The sequence below is a fragment of the Perca flavescens genome, chromosome 20 (assembly GCF_004354835.1).
Source record: "Perca flavescens isolate YP-PL-M2 chromosome 20, PFLA_1.0, whole genome shotgun sequence".
Taxonomy (NCBI): Eukaryota; Metazoa; Chordata; class Actinopteri; order Perciformes; family Percidae; genus Perca; species Perca flavescens.
Window position 1 is genome coordinate 25,415,763 of NC_041350.1, and position 18,459 is coordinate 25,434,221.

The 18,459-nt window shown below is 40.8% G+C and overlaps 1 protein-coding gene across 3 annotated transcripts in view; it reads left to right on the forward strand.

Moving 5' to 3' along the window:
• Positions 1-18,459, forward strand: part of zfyve26 (zinc finger, FYVE domain containing 26) — a 38,339-nt gene that overhangs the window by 17,668 nt on the left and 2,212 nt on the right. For all 3 annotated transcript variants that reach the window (XM_028565527.1, XM_028565529.1, XM_028565528.1), the window contains exons 21-42: positions 1,453-2,291; positions 2,862-3,061; positions 4,047-4,151; positions 5,193-5,315; positions 5,572-5,748; positions 7,710-7,959; positions 8,187-8,282; positions 8,549-8,736; positions 9,631-9,770; positions 10,095-10,123; positions 10,356-10,492; positions 10,792-11,012; positions 12,210-12,357; positions 13,139-13,348; positions 14,133-14,348; positions 14,759-14,956; positions 15,513-15,593; positions 15,704-15,825; positions 16,279-16,453; positions 17,166-17,225; positions 17,599-17,781; positions 17,921-17,971. In XM_028565527.1, the coding sequence (XP_028421328.1) occupies positions 1,453-2,291; positions 2,862-3,061; positions 4,047-4,151; positions 5,193-5,315; positions 5,572-5,748; positions 7,710-7,959; positions 8,187-8,282; positions 8,549-8,736; positions 9,631-9,770; positions 10,095-10,123; positions 10,356-10,492; positions 10,792-11,012; positions 12,210-12,357; positions 13,139-13,348; positions 14,133-14,348; positions 14,759-14,956; positions 15,513-15,593; positions 15,704-15,825; positions 16,279-16,453; positions 17,166-17,225; positions 17,599-17,781; positions 17,921-17,971 (3,949 nt within the window). The remainder of the gene's footprint in view (positions 1-1,452; positions 2,292-2,861; positions 3,062-4,046; positions 4,152-5,192; positions 5,316-5,571; positions 5,749-7,709; positions 7,960-8,186; positions 8,283-8,548; positions 8,737-9,630; positions 9,771-10,094; positions 10,124-10,355; positions 10,493-10,791; positions 11,013-12,209; positions 12,358-13,138; positions 13,349-14,132; positions 14,349-14,758; positions 14,957-15,512; positions 15,594-15,703; positions 15,826-16,278; positions 16,454-17,165; positions 17,226-17,598; positions 17,782-17,920; positions 17,972-18,459) is intronic.

Genomic DNA, 18,459 nt, shown 5'->3' on the forward strand with positions numbered 1-18,459 from the left:
AGCACAATGGGGAATGATCCCTTGGATCGATGCAAAACCATCCATTAATGGTAGTATGAAAGAGGTCCAAGGTATCTTTATTATCCCTGTAGGGCAATTTGGTTTCAAGCCAGCGGTAATACATAAACCACAAGCACAACAAAATAATAGAAAAAATTACTATGCTGATAGCAGCAGGAATAAATGCCCTCTTGAACCTATTTGTTCTGTATTGCGGCAGATTGTATCTGCGCCCTGATGGTAACAGCATTGGCACGGCTCGGATCAGCCAAGATGGATTTAGCTTTCCTTAAGAATCTGTCCTGATACAGGTCAGGGAGGTTGTTCAGTGGCGTTATGACAATTTTGCTGCACACCTTTGCAATGCCTTGCAGGCGTTTTTTTCACTTTGACAGAAAGTGAGCCTTACCAACAGATAAAAGAAGAGGAGGAACAGATTCCATAAAACAGGAATGAAACATTTTTATAAAAGCAGTGTCGACATTAAAACTACGAAGGAGGGGATATACAGGGCTTCCCCCAGAAAAGTAGTTTAGCCCAATGGCAAGTGTCTTTTTTTTTTTTTTTTTTTTTGACGAGGGCCCTGCTGGGGCCAGTCACAGACTGATGGCAGTATTCATGTAGAGCCCAATAGTTTCTGCGATATCCATAAATCTTGGATGGAATTGCGATATTGAGAATTTAAAAAGTTTCCAGATTCCATAGGGCCCTACATTAAGTCAGAGCTAAAAGCTAACTGGAGATTTGAAAACGTGACTACATTTAAGTTTCCAACCGAGCCGCCCCACTGTAACTGTAGTTTAATAAACGTCTTAAATATACAGAAACACTAAGCCTGGCTCGGACTACAGGAGTTTTAAAATCCTAACCGATTTTTGAAATCTGGTTGCAGCACACACTTGAGGAGAATCTTTGCAGATTTTCTTCCCTCAAATCTTAAACATGCTCACACTACAAGATTTGAAAATAGTGGGGCATCACACACTACAAGATATTCTTAAGATCATCTTGCCAGATTTAGCACCTCACGGGCAAGCGCATGTAAACAAAATGGATACTGTGTCACAGCAACTTGCTGTAGTAATACTCAATACTTATCCTTTGTACCAATAAAAAAACAAAGAAAATAAAACGAGCATGGACGATAATATTATTCAAACAAACTACCGTATTTTATGGACTATAAGTCACATTTTTTTCCTACTTTGGCTGGTCCTGCGACTTGTAGTCAGGTGCAACTTATATATCAAAATATATATAATTTAACATGTTTTTAAATGTTAATTCATACTGAAAACATTACCGTGGGGGTGGGGGGGTGGCAACTTTGGCCTGGTGGGCCACCAGGCTTCTAATACACTGGGGGGAACCCTGATCTACAACAATGAGAAGATAAAACTGAGTGCTGTGTGAAGCCAACAGCTTACTTTACTATTTGATATTTTATCTCAGAGTGCTGTCCTTGCTGCAGCAGGAAGGTCTGCGACTGAGCGTGCAGCAGGTGATTGTCCAGCGCTGCTGTGAGAGTCTGCCTGTGTGGAGCTCCCGTCCAGGTGATGACAGAGACTCCAATCAGGCCAAGAAAGACGACGGAGCGTTCGGTGTTGCCAGTCTGTCCATCCTGCTCCAACAGCATGCTCAGGAGCACATGCCCGCTCTGGGAATCACTGAGCCTCAGTCTGATGCGAGCTCTGAGTCGGAGGCCTCGGCGGAGGAGCGCTCACCGACACCCACTATCCTCTCCACCTCGCCACCATCTCATTCATCCTCCTCCTCCTCCTCAAGCTCTTTCCTCCTCACACCATCGGCCCTGTCTTTCCTAAAGTCTCGCTCCCCTTTACTGGCCACACTGGCGTGTCTGAGTGCCTGCAAAGGAGAAACTGCCCGGACACAATCCTCCGGATGGTCTGGCTATTTCCGAAGCAGCCGTAAAGAGGCAGTCCTAGATGGGGAGCAGATTTCTCGTGAAGCAGATAACCTCCTGAAGGAGTTCCCTATTCTCCGGGATTACCTTCACACCATGGCTGAACCACTGCTGGGCACCCTGTTAAGTGAGGGCGAGGAAGGTCCTGCTGGACCAGGGGCGGTTATTTGTGGGAAACCCCTCGTCGGTCTGCTGCTGTCTGGGCCTCAAGAAGACGTAGCCCAGGCTGTGGCTGCTGAGGCCTTCCAGAAGGCTCTTTCCTCCAGAGACCTGGGCCGAGCCCTCAGTCTGCTGGAGCTGTATGGGCAAGGCTGCAGCCAGGAGGGGGCGCTAAGAGACCGCCTGCTTGCCTGGGCTGCCTTAGAAGGTAAGAAATGATGGTAAATGCATTTTAACAAAAGGCAGGGAAGCTTTGGTGACATTTGGTATAAAAGCTTTAAGATCCAACCTAATAAATACTGTGTGTATTGTGACATTATTAATATTTTTGACAACTGTTGCCCAGCTACATGTACATGCTGCAGCTACATGTAGCTATTTTCTTGATCAACAGTAAATTAAATGACAAAAATGCCAAACATTTACATGTACAGTAAATTGATGTGATGGGCATTTTACGCAAAAAAAGAAGGGAGCCATTGAATGCAGAAAAAGTGAGAAAGCTACTGCCAGAAGGAAGAGCACCAAGCTTGAAATGTGTTGCAACACAAATCAGCTGACAGTGTTCCCTGTATTTGTGAATTTATCGATCAGACTACTATTTTATTTGAACTTTTTTTTAACATTTTTAACATTAACAGCTCCTCCCCTTCATTTTTTGCTTTTGTTATTACTGATCTATTTCTAAAGCCTTCTTCCAGTGTTTTTTTTGTAGGTTCCTGGATGTTAAATGCAGATATTACTTTACAGTTGTCTATCTTTTTCTTTTTATGTTCAGATGGAGATGAAGGTATAGGTCCGCTGTTCCGCGTACAGGATGCTAACCTGCGAGCCCGTGTTGCCCTGCAGGCTCTGGAGCGCTGGCCTCTGTCCGCCTGCCTGGAGCTGCTCGAGTTCTGCCTCAACGACCCGAGCACAGAGACCTCGCTGAGAACAGACTTAGAGCTCAAGAATAAAGAACTGGACCTCTATCGCTGGGTAATTTTATAGAGCTGATTTCAGACTAAGTTACTTATTTTTAATCACCAGGGAAATTGATATATCCTACTACAGCAAAGTGGTCATGCAAGCATTCAAAACTAGTAGATACATGTACATAGAGCTGTTATAACAACAGAAATCTATTGAAATATTTCTGTTACAAAATCCTCTATTCCAGACTCCAACACGGTGTACAACAGCACAAAAATGATATAATCAGATTTGAAAGCACACTAATTTCATAAATCACATTAATTTCATGATTTAAAAAGTACTTACATTTCATAAATAAGTAACCTAAATTTCAAACCATCTTTACAATTGTACATGACATCTTTTGACAGACAAAATGTATCCAACCTATTCTTGAAAGAGGCTTTTCACTGAAGGGTACTTCACAACTCGTTCCATGCTTTTACCGCACAAGTGTAAAGAAAATAGTTTCTCTTTTCAGACAAGCATGTTCTGGGTTATAGCTTTAAAGAATTCCCTCTTAAATCGTACCAAAAATGAAAGAGAGGCTCAACAGTGTTGCTAAGTTAATAAACCTCAACATGTCTCCTCTGTATCTTCTGCATACAGTAGTCGGTAAACGTATTTTTCTCAATCTCTCCTCATATGACTTATGTTTGATTCCTGGGATTAATTTAGTAGTTTATCTCTGGATTTTAATTTATATGGGAACCAGACTGAGCTTCAAGATGGGAGAGTAATTGTTGATGTCAAAACTGAGAAGCCTAGGCCTTTCGTTGTATTCAGGCTTACAGTGAGCCTGTGTTCCTGTCAATACTGGCCAGTACCAGTTTTGGCTGCCGTGTCATTTTGCTCCTGGGTATACTTTTGTACGTCTTAGTCATGCCAAACTATGTCAGTCTGGTGTTGAAATAGTTATGCATCACTACACCTGACATTCTTCAGTGACGTAATTCTACTTTCGACGATATTGTGACATACAAAGTGTCTTATTCTTCTCTTGTCACAGATGTTGAATTTACAGCCTCCGTTGCCATGGGCTACTTGGCAGGAACTGAGAACGGAGTCCAAGACAAACTCCGAGTCCATGTTATCCATGATGGTGGAGGCAAAAGTAGGTGTTTTTAAGGTTCTTGATTTGTCATGTGCACAACACTAACAGAAGTAGTTGTTGGCAATGAAATTCTTAGGCCGCACAAGTAAAACCAAATCTGAATCTTCGACAAAAGAAAACAATAGTGCAGTAAAGACATAGGGCTAAATATAAACCAATGAAGTAATATAATTATTTAATCAATTTGTGTAGACAGTATTGTAAATGAATAAGACTGGATGTAAAAAGGAATTTAGTAATGTATATATGCATAATGAGAAGTGTGTGTGTATATATATATATATATATATATATATATATATATATATATATATATATATATATATATATATATATATATATATATATATATATATATATATATATATATATATATATATATATATATATATATGTGTATGTATATATATGTATATATATATATATATATATATATATATATATATATATATATATATATATATATATATATATATATATATATATATATATATATATATATATATATATATATATATATATATATATATATATATATATATATATATATATATATATATATATATATATATATATATATATATATATATATATATATATATATATATATATATATATATATATATATATATATATATATATATATATATATATGTGTGTGTATGTATATGTGTATATATATATATGAGCTCTCGTGTTTTTTGACTTCGAATTCACCTCACTTGTGTAAATATTTTATATTACGCACGTGCAAGTGCTCACATCAAGTCATCAAGCTCTCGCATATTTACCTTCATATAAATAAGATGTCAAACAAGAACAAACAACTTAACACACCTTAATCTCTAAAACATTTGTTTATACATATAATATAACATGACAGACAATGCATTGTAGTAATGCTAATGCTCTCTTTAAGCAAAAGCTCAGAACGTCACTTATTTGTGGACGTGCCAATGAATTCCATGTAACAGAGCTACAGTGTGTCGACCCTTTTCTTTATGTTTTAAATGTATAATGTGATTCCTCTTTTCTTTGCAGGAGTTTGCTCTTTGTACGCAGTGGGTTGAGCTCTATCCTGTATCTGACCAGCTGAGACTGCAGCTACAGACTGAGCATTTGCTTCATCTGCTGGAGAAGGGACAGACAGATGAGGCTTTCCAGGTCAAGATCTAGATTGAAAACCATTGTAGGCTGTATAAAACGTGTCAGGGAACACTAAATTATTCCTGACTTCTAACTTAACAGGCATATGCTAACTATATACCCTGTTAAATGTGTAGTGCCCTTAGGAGAGAAAGCATTATAATTTCACATTTAAACACATTTCGCCTCTTCAACTGTGATTTTTACAATTATTGCTGTGAAAGTTTCTCTCTCTTTTTATCAATTTCCTTCGCCCCTTACTTATTTTTTCCAGTTACTGGAAGGCCTCACAGATTTTGTGGTCGGCCTAGACGTTTGTGAGCGCGCTCTGGACCGCCGCCCCGGATTGGCTGCCTGTCACTTCCTGGCTGACTACCTCACCCTGCATTTCCAGAGGCAGGTGTCTCCGGCGCGTCGGCGTCACATCCACGCCCTCCATCTGGGCTCTAAGGTTTGTGAATTTGCGCTGATATCATCTTTGAATAGTATTAAGTAGTAATATCTTTTAGATTTATATTTATCTTTAGAGCAGCGCTCTTTACTGTATGTGCTGTAACATAAATGTAAAAAAAAAACCATCCTTTTAAACAAAACGGCTATACCAAATGGTAAAACTTGAATATCATTAAACCATTAGTACTCACTTTGAATCTGTCTGATTTAAATTTGGTTGGGAATTGTGTTTCCTTAAAAAATGTTAAGTAGTATTTTATCCACAGAAGTTCATTTAAAGGACAGAATATGTAATGTATGTTCATACTGTTAGTCACAGTCATTTCCCTTAAAGGAACACGCCGACTTATTGGGAATTTAGCTTATTCACCGTAACCCCCAGAGTAAGACAAGTCGATACATACCCTTCTCATCTCCGTGCGTGCTGTAACGCTGTCTGACGGTTCCAGCATTAGCTTAGCCTAGCACAGATCCTTCAGGTAACTGGTTCCAACTAGCCTACTGCTCCAAATTGTGACAAAAGTGACAAAATAACAGTAAATGACAAGATGGGTCATGCACCAGATTTGTGTTTTAGATAGTGGTGTAGGTATTGAGACTATTTTAACTATCAAGGAATATATTTATTGTTAGCTATGAATGGATCTGGTCAAGCATGTTGGTTTTATACAATGTAAAGCTTTGCTGAATATCAGGGCTCCAGACTAACTTTTTGCCTTGGTTGCACTGGTGCACCTAACTTTTTTATTTATTTAGGTGCACCAGCCAAGAAAGGTGCACCCAAATTTTTCCTCACGTCGCCATTAGCGCTGAATGGCAATACACGATATATAGCTCTGTATTTTTTTTACAAAGTGGGCTAAATTTTAAGTCAAAGCCACTTTTCACAAGCTCTTTTATTAAAACAGATTGTGATTAAAATAAAATGCAAAAACACGGTTTGCTTTACCAGTTTGAAAATATACAGCTGCAACACATGTAAATGAAAGTTATCTGAAATAAATAGCCTAGGATATATTAATATATATATCTCTGAGAAAGCTCCTTCACTTGTTTTCAACAACAAAAACAGACTGATTAAAAGAGAGAGAGGACTCCCGGATAGCTCAGTTGGTAAATATAGAGGTTTGACTCCGACCTGTGGCCCTTTGCTGTATATCATTCCCCCCATCTCTCTCCCCTTTCATGTCCTCAGCTTTCCTATTAAAATAAAGGCTGAAATCTTAAATAAAAAAAAAAAAAAAACCGACCGAAAGACATATGGAGACAGAGGGAGAGAGCGATGGACTGAAGCGTGTGCTACTCACAGAGTGACGGTTGACTCATTATGAATGGGTCCAGCATGGGTCGAATGCGCTTTGGCGGGTCAGTGGCGTTACACCCGTCTTGTGTAGGCTATGAAATGTCTGTATCGTCACTGCGCTGCATTTTTATGAACTATGATCCAGCAGGCTCCGTCTCACACACTATTACTCAACCAACTGAAGTTAGTTGCATTTAATAACTTCTAATGTGTTTTTCACCGTGGCGGCCGCAGTAACAGAAAGTTACCAGCGGAAACACTGGTACCAATACAGGTTTCCCTCTCATACTTAACAATATACAGCTGTGTTAATACCAATTAAAACTGTAGACAAATGTCGGGAGTTTGGACCGGCGGCGGGGAGCCGTGTGTGTGTGTGTGTGAAAGGGGGCGGGGCTGCGCGGAGGAGAGCTCCAAACACAGAAGGAATGGGTCATGTAACGCAACATTAAACCATATCGATTAAACGACATCGCTTCGTTCGTGGAGAGGCAGCGGATGCGAGGACATTAGGTGCACCGGTGCGACTTAGGAAAAATCTTAGTCGCACCGTTACAAATTACAAATTTTGTCGCATTTGCGAACAAATTGGTTGCACTCTAGAGCCCTGAATATGCTCCATCCATATCTTAGGTTATGTGTGTTTTATTCTCCAGGTTTTGCTGACTTTGCCCCCAGCGGCCAGGCAGGAGTATTTCCCTCTGCTGTCGGAGCCGCTGCTAATGCTCGAGCAGCTGTTGATGAACCTCAAGGTGGACTGGGTAGACGTGGCGGTGCGAACCCTGCGGAGCCTCCTGGTTGGTCAGGAGGCCGGCTTCGGTACCGAGGACATCGATAAGCTTCTGGCAGACTACGCCTGCAAGGCTCTCGACTTCCCCTGCGCCCCCAGAGAGAGATCTCGATCTGGTCAGTGCACATTGTATAGTGACAAATTGCCAACATAATATACAAATATACACCCACTGAGAAGGACTTTGTTGCCCTCTCGTTCCCTTTGGTACCATAAGGTAGGGTGTTTGGATGTGCTTGTGCTTAAAGAAAGACTGTATAGTACAATTTCTAAGCTCATATTTTAGCACAGCAAATGACCACAGCAACTTGTGCCTAAATATTTGACTGTTTTTCTCTGTCAGACTCTGTCATCAGCCTCCAGGACGCGCTGATGCAGTGTCCTGCTCAAGACAGCAGCTCCGCATCCAGTCGAATCGAATCTCCAACATCCTCCACAGGTGAGACATTTGCACTTGTTTAACAGAAATAATATGATACTCATATTGATCCTCCATACAAGAATGTCCCTGCAGGCAGAGTCAGCATCACAACAGCACTGCTGGAGTTTATGTGTTCTCACCCAAGGAAATATAAATATTCATGTAAAGAAATGCAAATTAAGTTATTTTTGTTGGTGGTGTGTGATTGATTAATTGATGGTTCCTGGTTTGTAATGTGTGTTCTTCTCGCTTTCTCTGATTGTGTGACACTTTGTTGGTTACAGGCAGCACCCCTACACACATCCCGTCCTCTAACGGCACGGATAGGGAGAGGGATCGAAGCTCCGCGGGGAGAAAACGCCGCTCGTCCGCCAAGTTTCAGCCTCCAGACCAACCCCCAGCCCGCAAAGACTGGGTCCCCGACACCAAGCATCACATTTGCATGGTCTGTCAGCGTGAGAGGTTCACCATGGTGAGTGTGCAAAACAGTGTTGAGGCAAATTAAAAAGAGGTACTTGCCAACATATGATACGATACGATACAAAGTCCTTTTATTGTCCCCTTAGGGAAATTTATTTGGACTCAAGTGCTGCACATAAATACATGCCTTGACATATAATGTACATAATTACACGTATATTTCTTCACCCCACAGTAAAACAACATGAAGCTATTGCACAACCTCTACAGCCTCCAGCAGCACTGTTTAAAAGTTTGACAGAGTTCTTAAAATGGTTGAGTTTTCAGTGAGGGACTCTGTATCGTCTGCCAGAGGGCAAGAGCTCATATTCTGTGTGAAGGATATGTAATGGGTCAGTCAATATCATCTGGGCTTGCCTAAGAAGAATTGTAAATTAATAGGAGGGGCAGGTGTTCATTCCTCCCCATCACCTTCGTGGCAGTGGCAGATTTTAGTTTTACCGTGAGGTTTCCATACCATGCTGACATCCCGTATCTGACTATGCTTTCAAGTACAGGCTGATAAAAGCAAAACATGATCCTCTTGTCCACACCATACACTCTTAAGCCTGCATACAAATATAGCCTCTGCTGTAAGACATATAAAGACATATCAAATACATTTTATATATAAAAGTTCAAAACAAATTTCCCCATGGGGACAAATAACAAATATCCTACCTTGCCTTAAATTAAATGACCTTACCTCATCTTATCCTATCTGACTCTGCCCCACCTTAATGTCTAGTACTGTAAATGTGCAGAATTGTAGAAATGTAAACTTCATAAGAAAAAATGAAGGTCTTTTTTATCTTTAACAGATGTTTTAACTTTTCTTAATGTAACTTCACTGACTCTTGATATTAAAACAGCAATAATGTTTTCACACTAAATGATTATTTTTCAGTTCAACAGACGGCATCATTGTCGGAGATGTGGCCGTCTGGTTTGTCACGCGTGCTCAGAGCATAAGATGCCCGTTGAGGGCTGCCCAGAAGATGAAGAAGTCCGAGTCTGTGACCCATGTTACACCTATTTTCACCCAGAGTAAGACCCTGTAGATTTAAATGAAGCAAACCTCACTTGTCGAATGAAATCTTTTTTTAACAACACAGGTACTGGACTTAAAATAATCTTTACAGAGGGTCTCCTGCAGTCATGGAAAGTGTTTAATATCTTAGTGGCATAATCTAGAAAGGACACAAAGATTCAGAAGAACCTTTTTAAACATGTTTTCAAAGAATATAGCAGTTTTTATTTTACAACTTGTTGTGCACATTCAGAGCATCTTCTTCTGCAAGAAAGGATGTGGATTACTGGTTAATGTGTTTTGAAATTTCTGTGTTTTTTTGTTTTTTTTCCCATGACTAGTTCGGACGATGAGCTGGAACCAGATAAAGGTAAATTAAATAACATAAATTGTATGTGAACTATTTCCTCAGTGTGAGAAAAAAATATGTTTTTACCTTAAATCTTTTATTTATAAGTATAAGCAGGTAGTAGGATTAATCTTGTATAAAATCCTGATATTCCAGGAATATCAGAAATGCAGCGATTTCTCAACTCCGTAGTATAGAGGCTATAATGATGTGCTCTCAACCAGTCTCTCGCAACTCTGTTGTCTTCGTGCAGTGGCTGGAAGCCCCGTGGTCACACAGGAAGATCTAGATGGGATGCTGCATCTCCCCGAAGTGGTCCAACGACAGATCCAGCTCAGCCCAAAGCCTGCAGAGAACCAGCTGCTGCGGAACGAGTTCTACTATGAACAGGTCTGGATTCCAACATTCCTCGTTCCACAGGAACAGTCATTTTCACCTCATCGCAGTCCACTTGTATTAAATGCACCAACACTTTAACAATTTTATATTCCTTGAATGCTACTCTACTTAAAATGATGGTTTATGCTAAATAGAATTTGTGATTAAGCGCAGTATAGGAAGCATAATTTTAAGCTTATTTCTAGCATTTTAGATAGTTGACAGACCACTGTAGTGTTATTAAGTTGTATTGTAGTGCAACCCAGTAAAATACAGTAAGACTAATTATGGTCTTTTCCTAAAACTCCAAGGCTCCCAGTGCGTACCTCTGCGTGGCCATCTTGTCTCTGCACAGTGATCAGACGGCCTGTGGTCATCAGCTCATCAGCCACTGCCGCTCTCTGTCTCGTAAGCTGACCAATCCAGAGGTGGACGCCTGCCTCCTCACCGACATCATGCGGCAGCTGCTCTTCCGCGCTAAGCTGATGTTTGTCAAGGTTGGCCGCAGCCAGGATCTCGCCTTATGTGACAGGTAAGATGTAACCCCAGGTCAGTGTGATGTTAAAAAAAAAAATGTTGTTAAGGACACTGCTAATTCATTTAGATGGTGGGAAAGTGAGCGTGGGACAGAACAAAGCTACGTAGGTAAAGATGGACAGGAGTGCGATATCGTCTGTGGCTGTGGAACAACAGCGAGGTTTCAGAGCCTGGGAGTTAAACACTGAAAACACCAATGTGGGTTTGCAGGGCTTTTAAGAATGCCAGTAAATAGCGTGACTCTGCTCTTTTCAAATAGACCTTGCGTCAGCTTGAAATTGGATGCAGCTATTCTAGGAATTGCGTCATGCCACTAAACTCTATAAACTATAACCAGTCATAACCGGTTGTCCTGCCTGAACAAGTGTACACGACCTCAGTCTCAGAAGGGTTCTTAGCAGGCAGGTGCACACACCTGTGTGGGCAGACCACGGGTACAGTATGTACAGGTTTTAAATCAGCATTGACCTCCAGGCCTCTTTCCACCGAACATTTTGACATGCAACAGTAAACAATAAAAGGAACAAGGACTGCTGGTACATCGCATGCTGGCTCACTGTCACAATGTCACGGCTTAGTGGAACTTAGATAGAACTTGGATATAACTGAGTCAGGGTTATTAGGAATGTCTTTGCTCTTGCTACTATCACAAGTCAAAGTAGCGGGCAGAATAGCACAAAGACAAGCAAACAGGTACACACCACTGACATTTTATCATCTTACAAAGTTGTTATAGCTACATGATGGCAAACAACTGTTTTCTTACATATTTAGCAAATAAGCAGCTTCAACAACACATAGGAGTTGTGTTTGAATGAAAATAACTGTGTCAGTGTTAAGGACACATAGTCATGGATTTATTGTTGAAAGAAACCATATTGAAAACTTTGATTGATGCAGCTTTAGTTGTTGGCTTTTAACCTACCTAGATGAGTCTGGTTCACCAAATTATGACAGTTGGGGTCACGACCGGTGAGTTTTCGGTCTTGACACCTCACCTGTGCTTAAAATAATTTCTAAATTTACGGATACTCATATTGTATGTGCCTCTGTGTCACTTCTTGCATAGTAATCTCATGTACTGTATGAATGTAGGTCTCGGACTGTGTGTGTGTCTTGCTTTTTCGGTCAAACACACACCCTTGATTATTTCTGTTTTGCTTCCTCTTTTATTTCTTCTCTGTTCCCACAGTTACATCAGCAAAGTAGATGTGCTCAAAATTCTAGTAACGGCCAATTACAAATATATTCCTTCCTTGGATGACATTCTGGAGACTTCTGCTGTCACACGTCTCCGTAACCAGCTGTTGGAAGCAGAGCACTACCAGCTAGCAGTAGAGGTGAGGCAGGTGGTGGTTTATTTTTGTAAATTGAATTCCTTTACATTTATATGTCAGGGTGTGCAAAAAAAATAAAAATAATCCCCAACAAAAAGAGATGTATTGTGACAGATTTTGCTTAGACAATGACTGCCAATCATTCATCCAGCGTTATGCAACCTAAACGCCCCTCCCATCCAGGTTCTGTTACATAAGTTCCTATGTTGTAAAGTTGTGGGACTGGCTTGTGAAACCTTGATTATTACAACCCAGTGGTTTGTACAGTTTGTACAGCACACCTCTGTTATTAACTTCTCGTGTTGATGAGTTCATCAGACATTTCACCATAAAATATTGCTGTAGAATCATTGGATGTGTGTTTATTTTGTGCTGCCAATCAGCAGAGGAGCTGGCATTTTTTTGAATATTGACCCATAAAGCAGTGCTTGGACCATCATTTTGTATCTTTTCAGAGAAGAAAAATCTCTAAAATGGCATTCAGACCATCATGGTGCAGAAAACCTGTTGTTTAAAAACTTACCTGTAACATTTGTAGTAGTTAGGCAGCTTATTTACCAACCCAACCTATTTAATGATTAAATTGGATAAATGCAGACTCCCAGAAAATGTAATTCCATGGCTGTTCATTCGATTCTTTCACGATACATGGGTGCCGGTACCGTATAACGTGGAAATATTTAGGTTCATTGGGAGGAAAAAATATATAGATTTTTGGGGGACAAAAACGATACAGAGATTCCTTCTGTTCTTATTGTCACTGGTTATGTGGCTTCTATGCAAGGTGTCTACCAAGAGTGGCCTGGACCCTAGCGGCGTGTGGCAGGCATGGGGGATGGCTTCTCTCAAGGCAGGCAACCTTTCTGGAGCAAGGGAGAAGTTTGGCCGCTTCTTAAAGGCGCCAGTGGACCGCAACCAGCTCAACCTAGGTCCCCTACTGCTGCAGGAGGTTGTCCAGCACCTGGAGACCACTGTACAACCCACTCTGACGACGGTAGGAAGACGGTGGCAATCTCATTCTTTATCCATCCAGCATCTTTTGTTGCAGTGGTAGGCATGCAGCTGTCTTAGGCCTCCATTATAGCCCATGCTCAAGCAGAAAATATGTGCTGTAGCATGCGAGGCAAGGCAAGTCTAGGCAAGGCAGCTTTATTTGTATAGCACATTTCAGCAACAGGGCAATTCCAAGTGCTTTACATGAGTGCTACACTGCAAACAAGTAACACATTTACCAACTTGCATCGTTTTGGCATCACCCCCACCGTCATTCTCAAATACTAATATATAGCCAAATTGCGGAAAAAAGCCTTGCGGAATACTTCTTATTTAAAAATGATTTATTGTGCTGTATTAGTGATGCAGGAGTGGAGTAGTGGGTCGGAACTTTTACAATGACTTCAGCTGCACGTCCTTAAAAATGAAGCTAAAAACTAGTTATTTCAGTTTCCACTTCTGTCCATTTATATACATTTCTGCAGTATGTTTTGTAATAACACTGTAGAAGTCAGGTAGAGTCACTCCTCTAGAGTGCACGCTCTGGTTTCCTACCGTACAGAATGTACAAGACCTCTCAAACCCCCAGCTGTGGTCCGCGACACCTCGGGAATCTCCCACGTATTGTTAGGTGACGGTGGGGGGGGTAGGGCTATGCTAGGAAGTTCGGGCATGCGTGTGTATGTGTGGCTTCTATTGGTTGGGGGAAATGTCTTTGCACACATAAATGATTGAGCTTTTTGTGTGGTGTTTGTGTTGCCTGTGTGTTCCTGTGTCTGTGGCAGGCTCTCGGTGAGGACATCTTGGCGTCCCTGCGGCAGCTCGAGGAGCTCCTGTGCGAGGCCGGTCCTGTGGATCGACCAGAGGGTCAGACACCGAGCAGCAGCCTCCACCAGGAGTGTCTCTACTACCTGAACACATATGGCACTCACCTGGCACTAATCAGCTTCTATATGCGTCATGACTGCATGACGGAGGCTCTGACATACCTGCTCAACAAGGTGAGGCTTTGGAGTTAGATTAAGAATGTTTGTTAACTAAAACCTCCAGTGTGTTTTGATCAATTAGTTTTATTTAATTATCAGATCAACAGATATGATTTGACACCCCGCTGTTGCCAAGATCTTACTAATCTAAATGCTAAAGTCTGTCCAGCAAACATGGTCCCTGTTTAGGTAATAATGCAATAAAACGGCACTTTAGTACCCAGTTTGTACCAAAGAAACAAGCTTTAGGTTGATCAGACCTTTAAACGTGTTAAACAGTTAGCAGTGTACCGTGTGTATTGGGGAAGTATAGAAATTGCGTATGCCAACCATCGAGTATGACTGCACCTCTTTTCTTCTAAGAAGAAAATGTGACATCTGTTCATACATTTTAACACAAGTTTTTGTACTTCATCGTGGCTCAGGAGTGCCCAGAAGAGGTATTTCTAGAGGGTGTGTTGCAGCCCAGTCTGGAGAGGGGGTGTCTTGGCATGCTGCAGGGCATCCTGGAAAAACTTGACCCTGGCCTGGAAACATGCAGCCGCTACCTCATCGCCTCCTGCCAGTTCCTGCAGCGGAGGGGATACTACAACACTCTCTACCAGCTCCAGCAGTTCATGATGGTTAGTCTTTAATCTTGTTGGGATCGTTTCAACTTTTGTTATTAAATTTTTTTGTTATAAATTATCATTTGAAGGTGAAAAGGAAAAGTGGTGAGTTTCCTGGCTTGATTGAAATGCTGTAAATCAAAGGGACATGGTCTGTGTCTTAGTCAGCTGACATTTTTTTTTTTTGTCATTCAGGCAGGCCTTTAGATTACAATATGAATGTCCCAAGCCTTTTGGTTAAGATGTGTACCATATATTAACTGATTTCAGTTCAAGCCAGTGTTTTTTTTTCTTATTTCCTACCACAATAATCATGTTGGAACCCATTGGATTAATATTGTGAGCCCTTGTAGGGGTCCTGACCCCCAGGTTGAGAACCACTGCTCTATACAGACAATCTAATGAAGGCAAAATGGCCCCAAAAACAGAACAACATACCGTTTGTTGCAAGTTTATAATTTTGCATCTGAGAGCGATGTGATGATGTTAGATGTTTTACAGATAATCATTTTGTTGTAATATGTAAAATGCTGGTTTTTTTTGTTTTTGTTTTGTTTTTTAACGTGGACAGGATCACGTGCGCGCGGCCATGACCTGTATCCGATTCTTCACCCATGGAGCCAGTTCGTACTTGGAGCTGGGAGAACACCAGGTATGTGTATATCATATATTTGTTTTTCCGCAGTTTTGCAGTTAGCAAAACCTTCTGAAAAACCTCTCTGCTCATATGAGAAAGTTGACCCTGCCCTTGGCCTTGTACAGCGCTGGTTGGTCCGGGCCAAAGAGCACCTGAGGACGTACCTGCAGGAGCAGCAGGGCCGCGGCGCCGCCAGGAGAAAGTCTCAGGTCGTCAGGAAGATGATGTCATCCAGTGAAGTGTCCAGGTTGTCCAATACATCCTTATTTCAACTAACATGATGGAAAGAACTCTACACTTTTGCCCTTTTTTTATCAGAATTGATTAAGAAAAAGAATTTAATTCAATCTTTATTTTTATATCATATAATATTATTATTCTTATTATTACTACCACTTTTGCTTTATGCATACTAAGTATGTAAGTAACACTTTATTTATATAGCACTATTAAAACACACCGTGCTTCACACACATGCAATACATGCAGTATGAAAAACTAAATAAGAATAAACATGAATTACAGTACAAAATGCAGCATAAAGGGTGATGTAGCCCTTTACAAGAGGGCTATTGTATTAAAGGTGGGTTTTTAAAAGCCACTTAAAACCAGTCCAAAGATTCATGTTTGCTACCTGCCAAATGGACTTTTAGGTCTTGTTGTTTAAATGTATGGACCTCTCCTGCCTCATTTTTGTTAGGCATATGAACACAATTGAGCTTCAGCTGGAGGTAACCCGTTTCCTCCACCGCTGTGAGACCGCAGCCTCCTCCAAGTTGCCAAAGACCAGCAAACCTTCCTCCAAGTCCCCTGGATCCAGCTCACCGCCTACGCTGTTCGGAGGAAGCCCCGTAAAAGTTGAGGTGGCCTGCAAGGTGAGATTCTGGTTGGGATTATCCCAGTACTTAACTTCCTGTACTTCGACATCTCTAATCCACTGAAAATATATTTAGTTTGTTAAAATGGCACACTTCGAGTGCTGCCTTATTGCTGACTTTATTCATGCGTTAAACCCCGGGATTAGACAAGTGGCAGTTATGTGAAAGTTAAAAAAAAATGTTTATATTGTTGACCGCTGGGTCGGATGAAAACCCCAAAACAAAGAAATCAGAATCATTCCATTATTCCATGCTTTACAACATATATAGCGTTGTCAGTATTAACAGGATAACTATGTAATCACTTAGATAGATGTGTTTTGAAAAGCAAACAATATCTCAAAGCACTTTTAGGTATTTGTTTAAAGGGGATACACTCCCAATGTTGGATGATATTTAACTCTTGCTCCCAATGTGTTTGAATGCACTTAGCTTAAGTCACTTTGGGCTAAAGCATTTACCAAATTAATCTAATTTAAACATCTATTGTCATATATTTTGAGGGCTAAAAGTCAGATGTTTTACTGGAATGGTTTCTAAAAACCCAAATAACATGAATATGTAGAAGTTGAACTCATTAAGAACTTATACTAACTTATATATTAAAGGCCTGATTGTTTTCTATGTTTCATGTATATTATGGATAGATGAAATTCTGTCGTACATTTCTCACAAGATCAGTAAATGTCTTCAATTTGTATTATTGCAGGTAATGCTTGGAGGAAAAAACATAGAAGAGGGTTTTGGCATTGCATATAGAGTCATACAGGTATGTTGCGTATATTTGTCATGTTTTCTGATGAAGTGTTCTTTCTAGCATTTGCTCTTTCTCCTTTCAAATTTCAGAGTGCATACCTCTGCCCGAGTTTGTCCTTTACCAGTGAGAAATGTTCCCACAAATGTTTGTGTAAATCCATTGAGAACTTTTTGAAATGTCCTGCCAACAGACATAAAAAATAGATCAAAAACATCCAGCTCTAATGGCAGACGATTGTTTTGTAATCTTGGTTAAGGACACTAAGAGTAAACTTCCATTAACTGATTAACTCACTGTACAAGAACTACAACAACAAATGAAGTCTGATACATTGGAGATAGCCAAGTAAACATAAACCTATGTTCTCCCTCTCTTCCTGCCTCAGGACTTCCAGCTGGAGGCCCAGGCAGTCTACGTGCGGGCCAGCCAAAGGCTCACCCGCCAGAGGCAGTATGGAGCCGTACGGCAGCTGCTCAAATGTGTCGGCGAATCGGGCACCGCCACCAAAGACGACTGCGACGCCCTCATCCTCAGCTGCGTCTCCATTGCAGATAAGGGACCGGCTGATGTGAGTGACCCAAACATTTTGATAGTGGATTTGTTGACCGACAAGGATTAGTCACTGAGTGTACTGTGAAAACATCATGACCGTGACTTGGCTCTGTGTTGTCTGTTTGCTCATTATTGCTGTCCATTATCTGATTAAGGCCAAGGAGCTGGAAAGTCTCATTCTGGAGACCAAGAGCACAGAAAGCAAGGTAGCGTAAAACTGACTGCACAGCATTTTGTTCTTTTCAGACTAGATATCGTCTTAGAGTTTGGATATCGTAATATGGCTTAAGTGTTGTCTTTTCCTGGTTTTAAAGGCTGCATAACAGTAAAGTGATGTACTTTTCTGAACTTACCAGACTGTTGTAGCTGTTCTATTATTTGCCTTTTCCCCACTTAGACATTATGTCCACATTACTGATGATTACATATCTAAAATCTAAGTGTGAAGATATTTTGTTAAAGCACCAATTGTCAACCCTAGAATGTTGCCGCGATATCGAGGTATTTGGTCAAGAATATTGTGTTATCTGATTTTCTCCCTATCGCCCAGCCCTAATTATAAATATGTCAAATATGTCACTTTGGTTGAGTGCCAGCTATACTTGTTGTTAAAGTCATCCTTAACCCTCTGCTCCTAATTATTCCTTCGTACTAGTGATATCACTTTGTTTTTTGGCCCTTCCATAATCTCTGG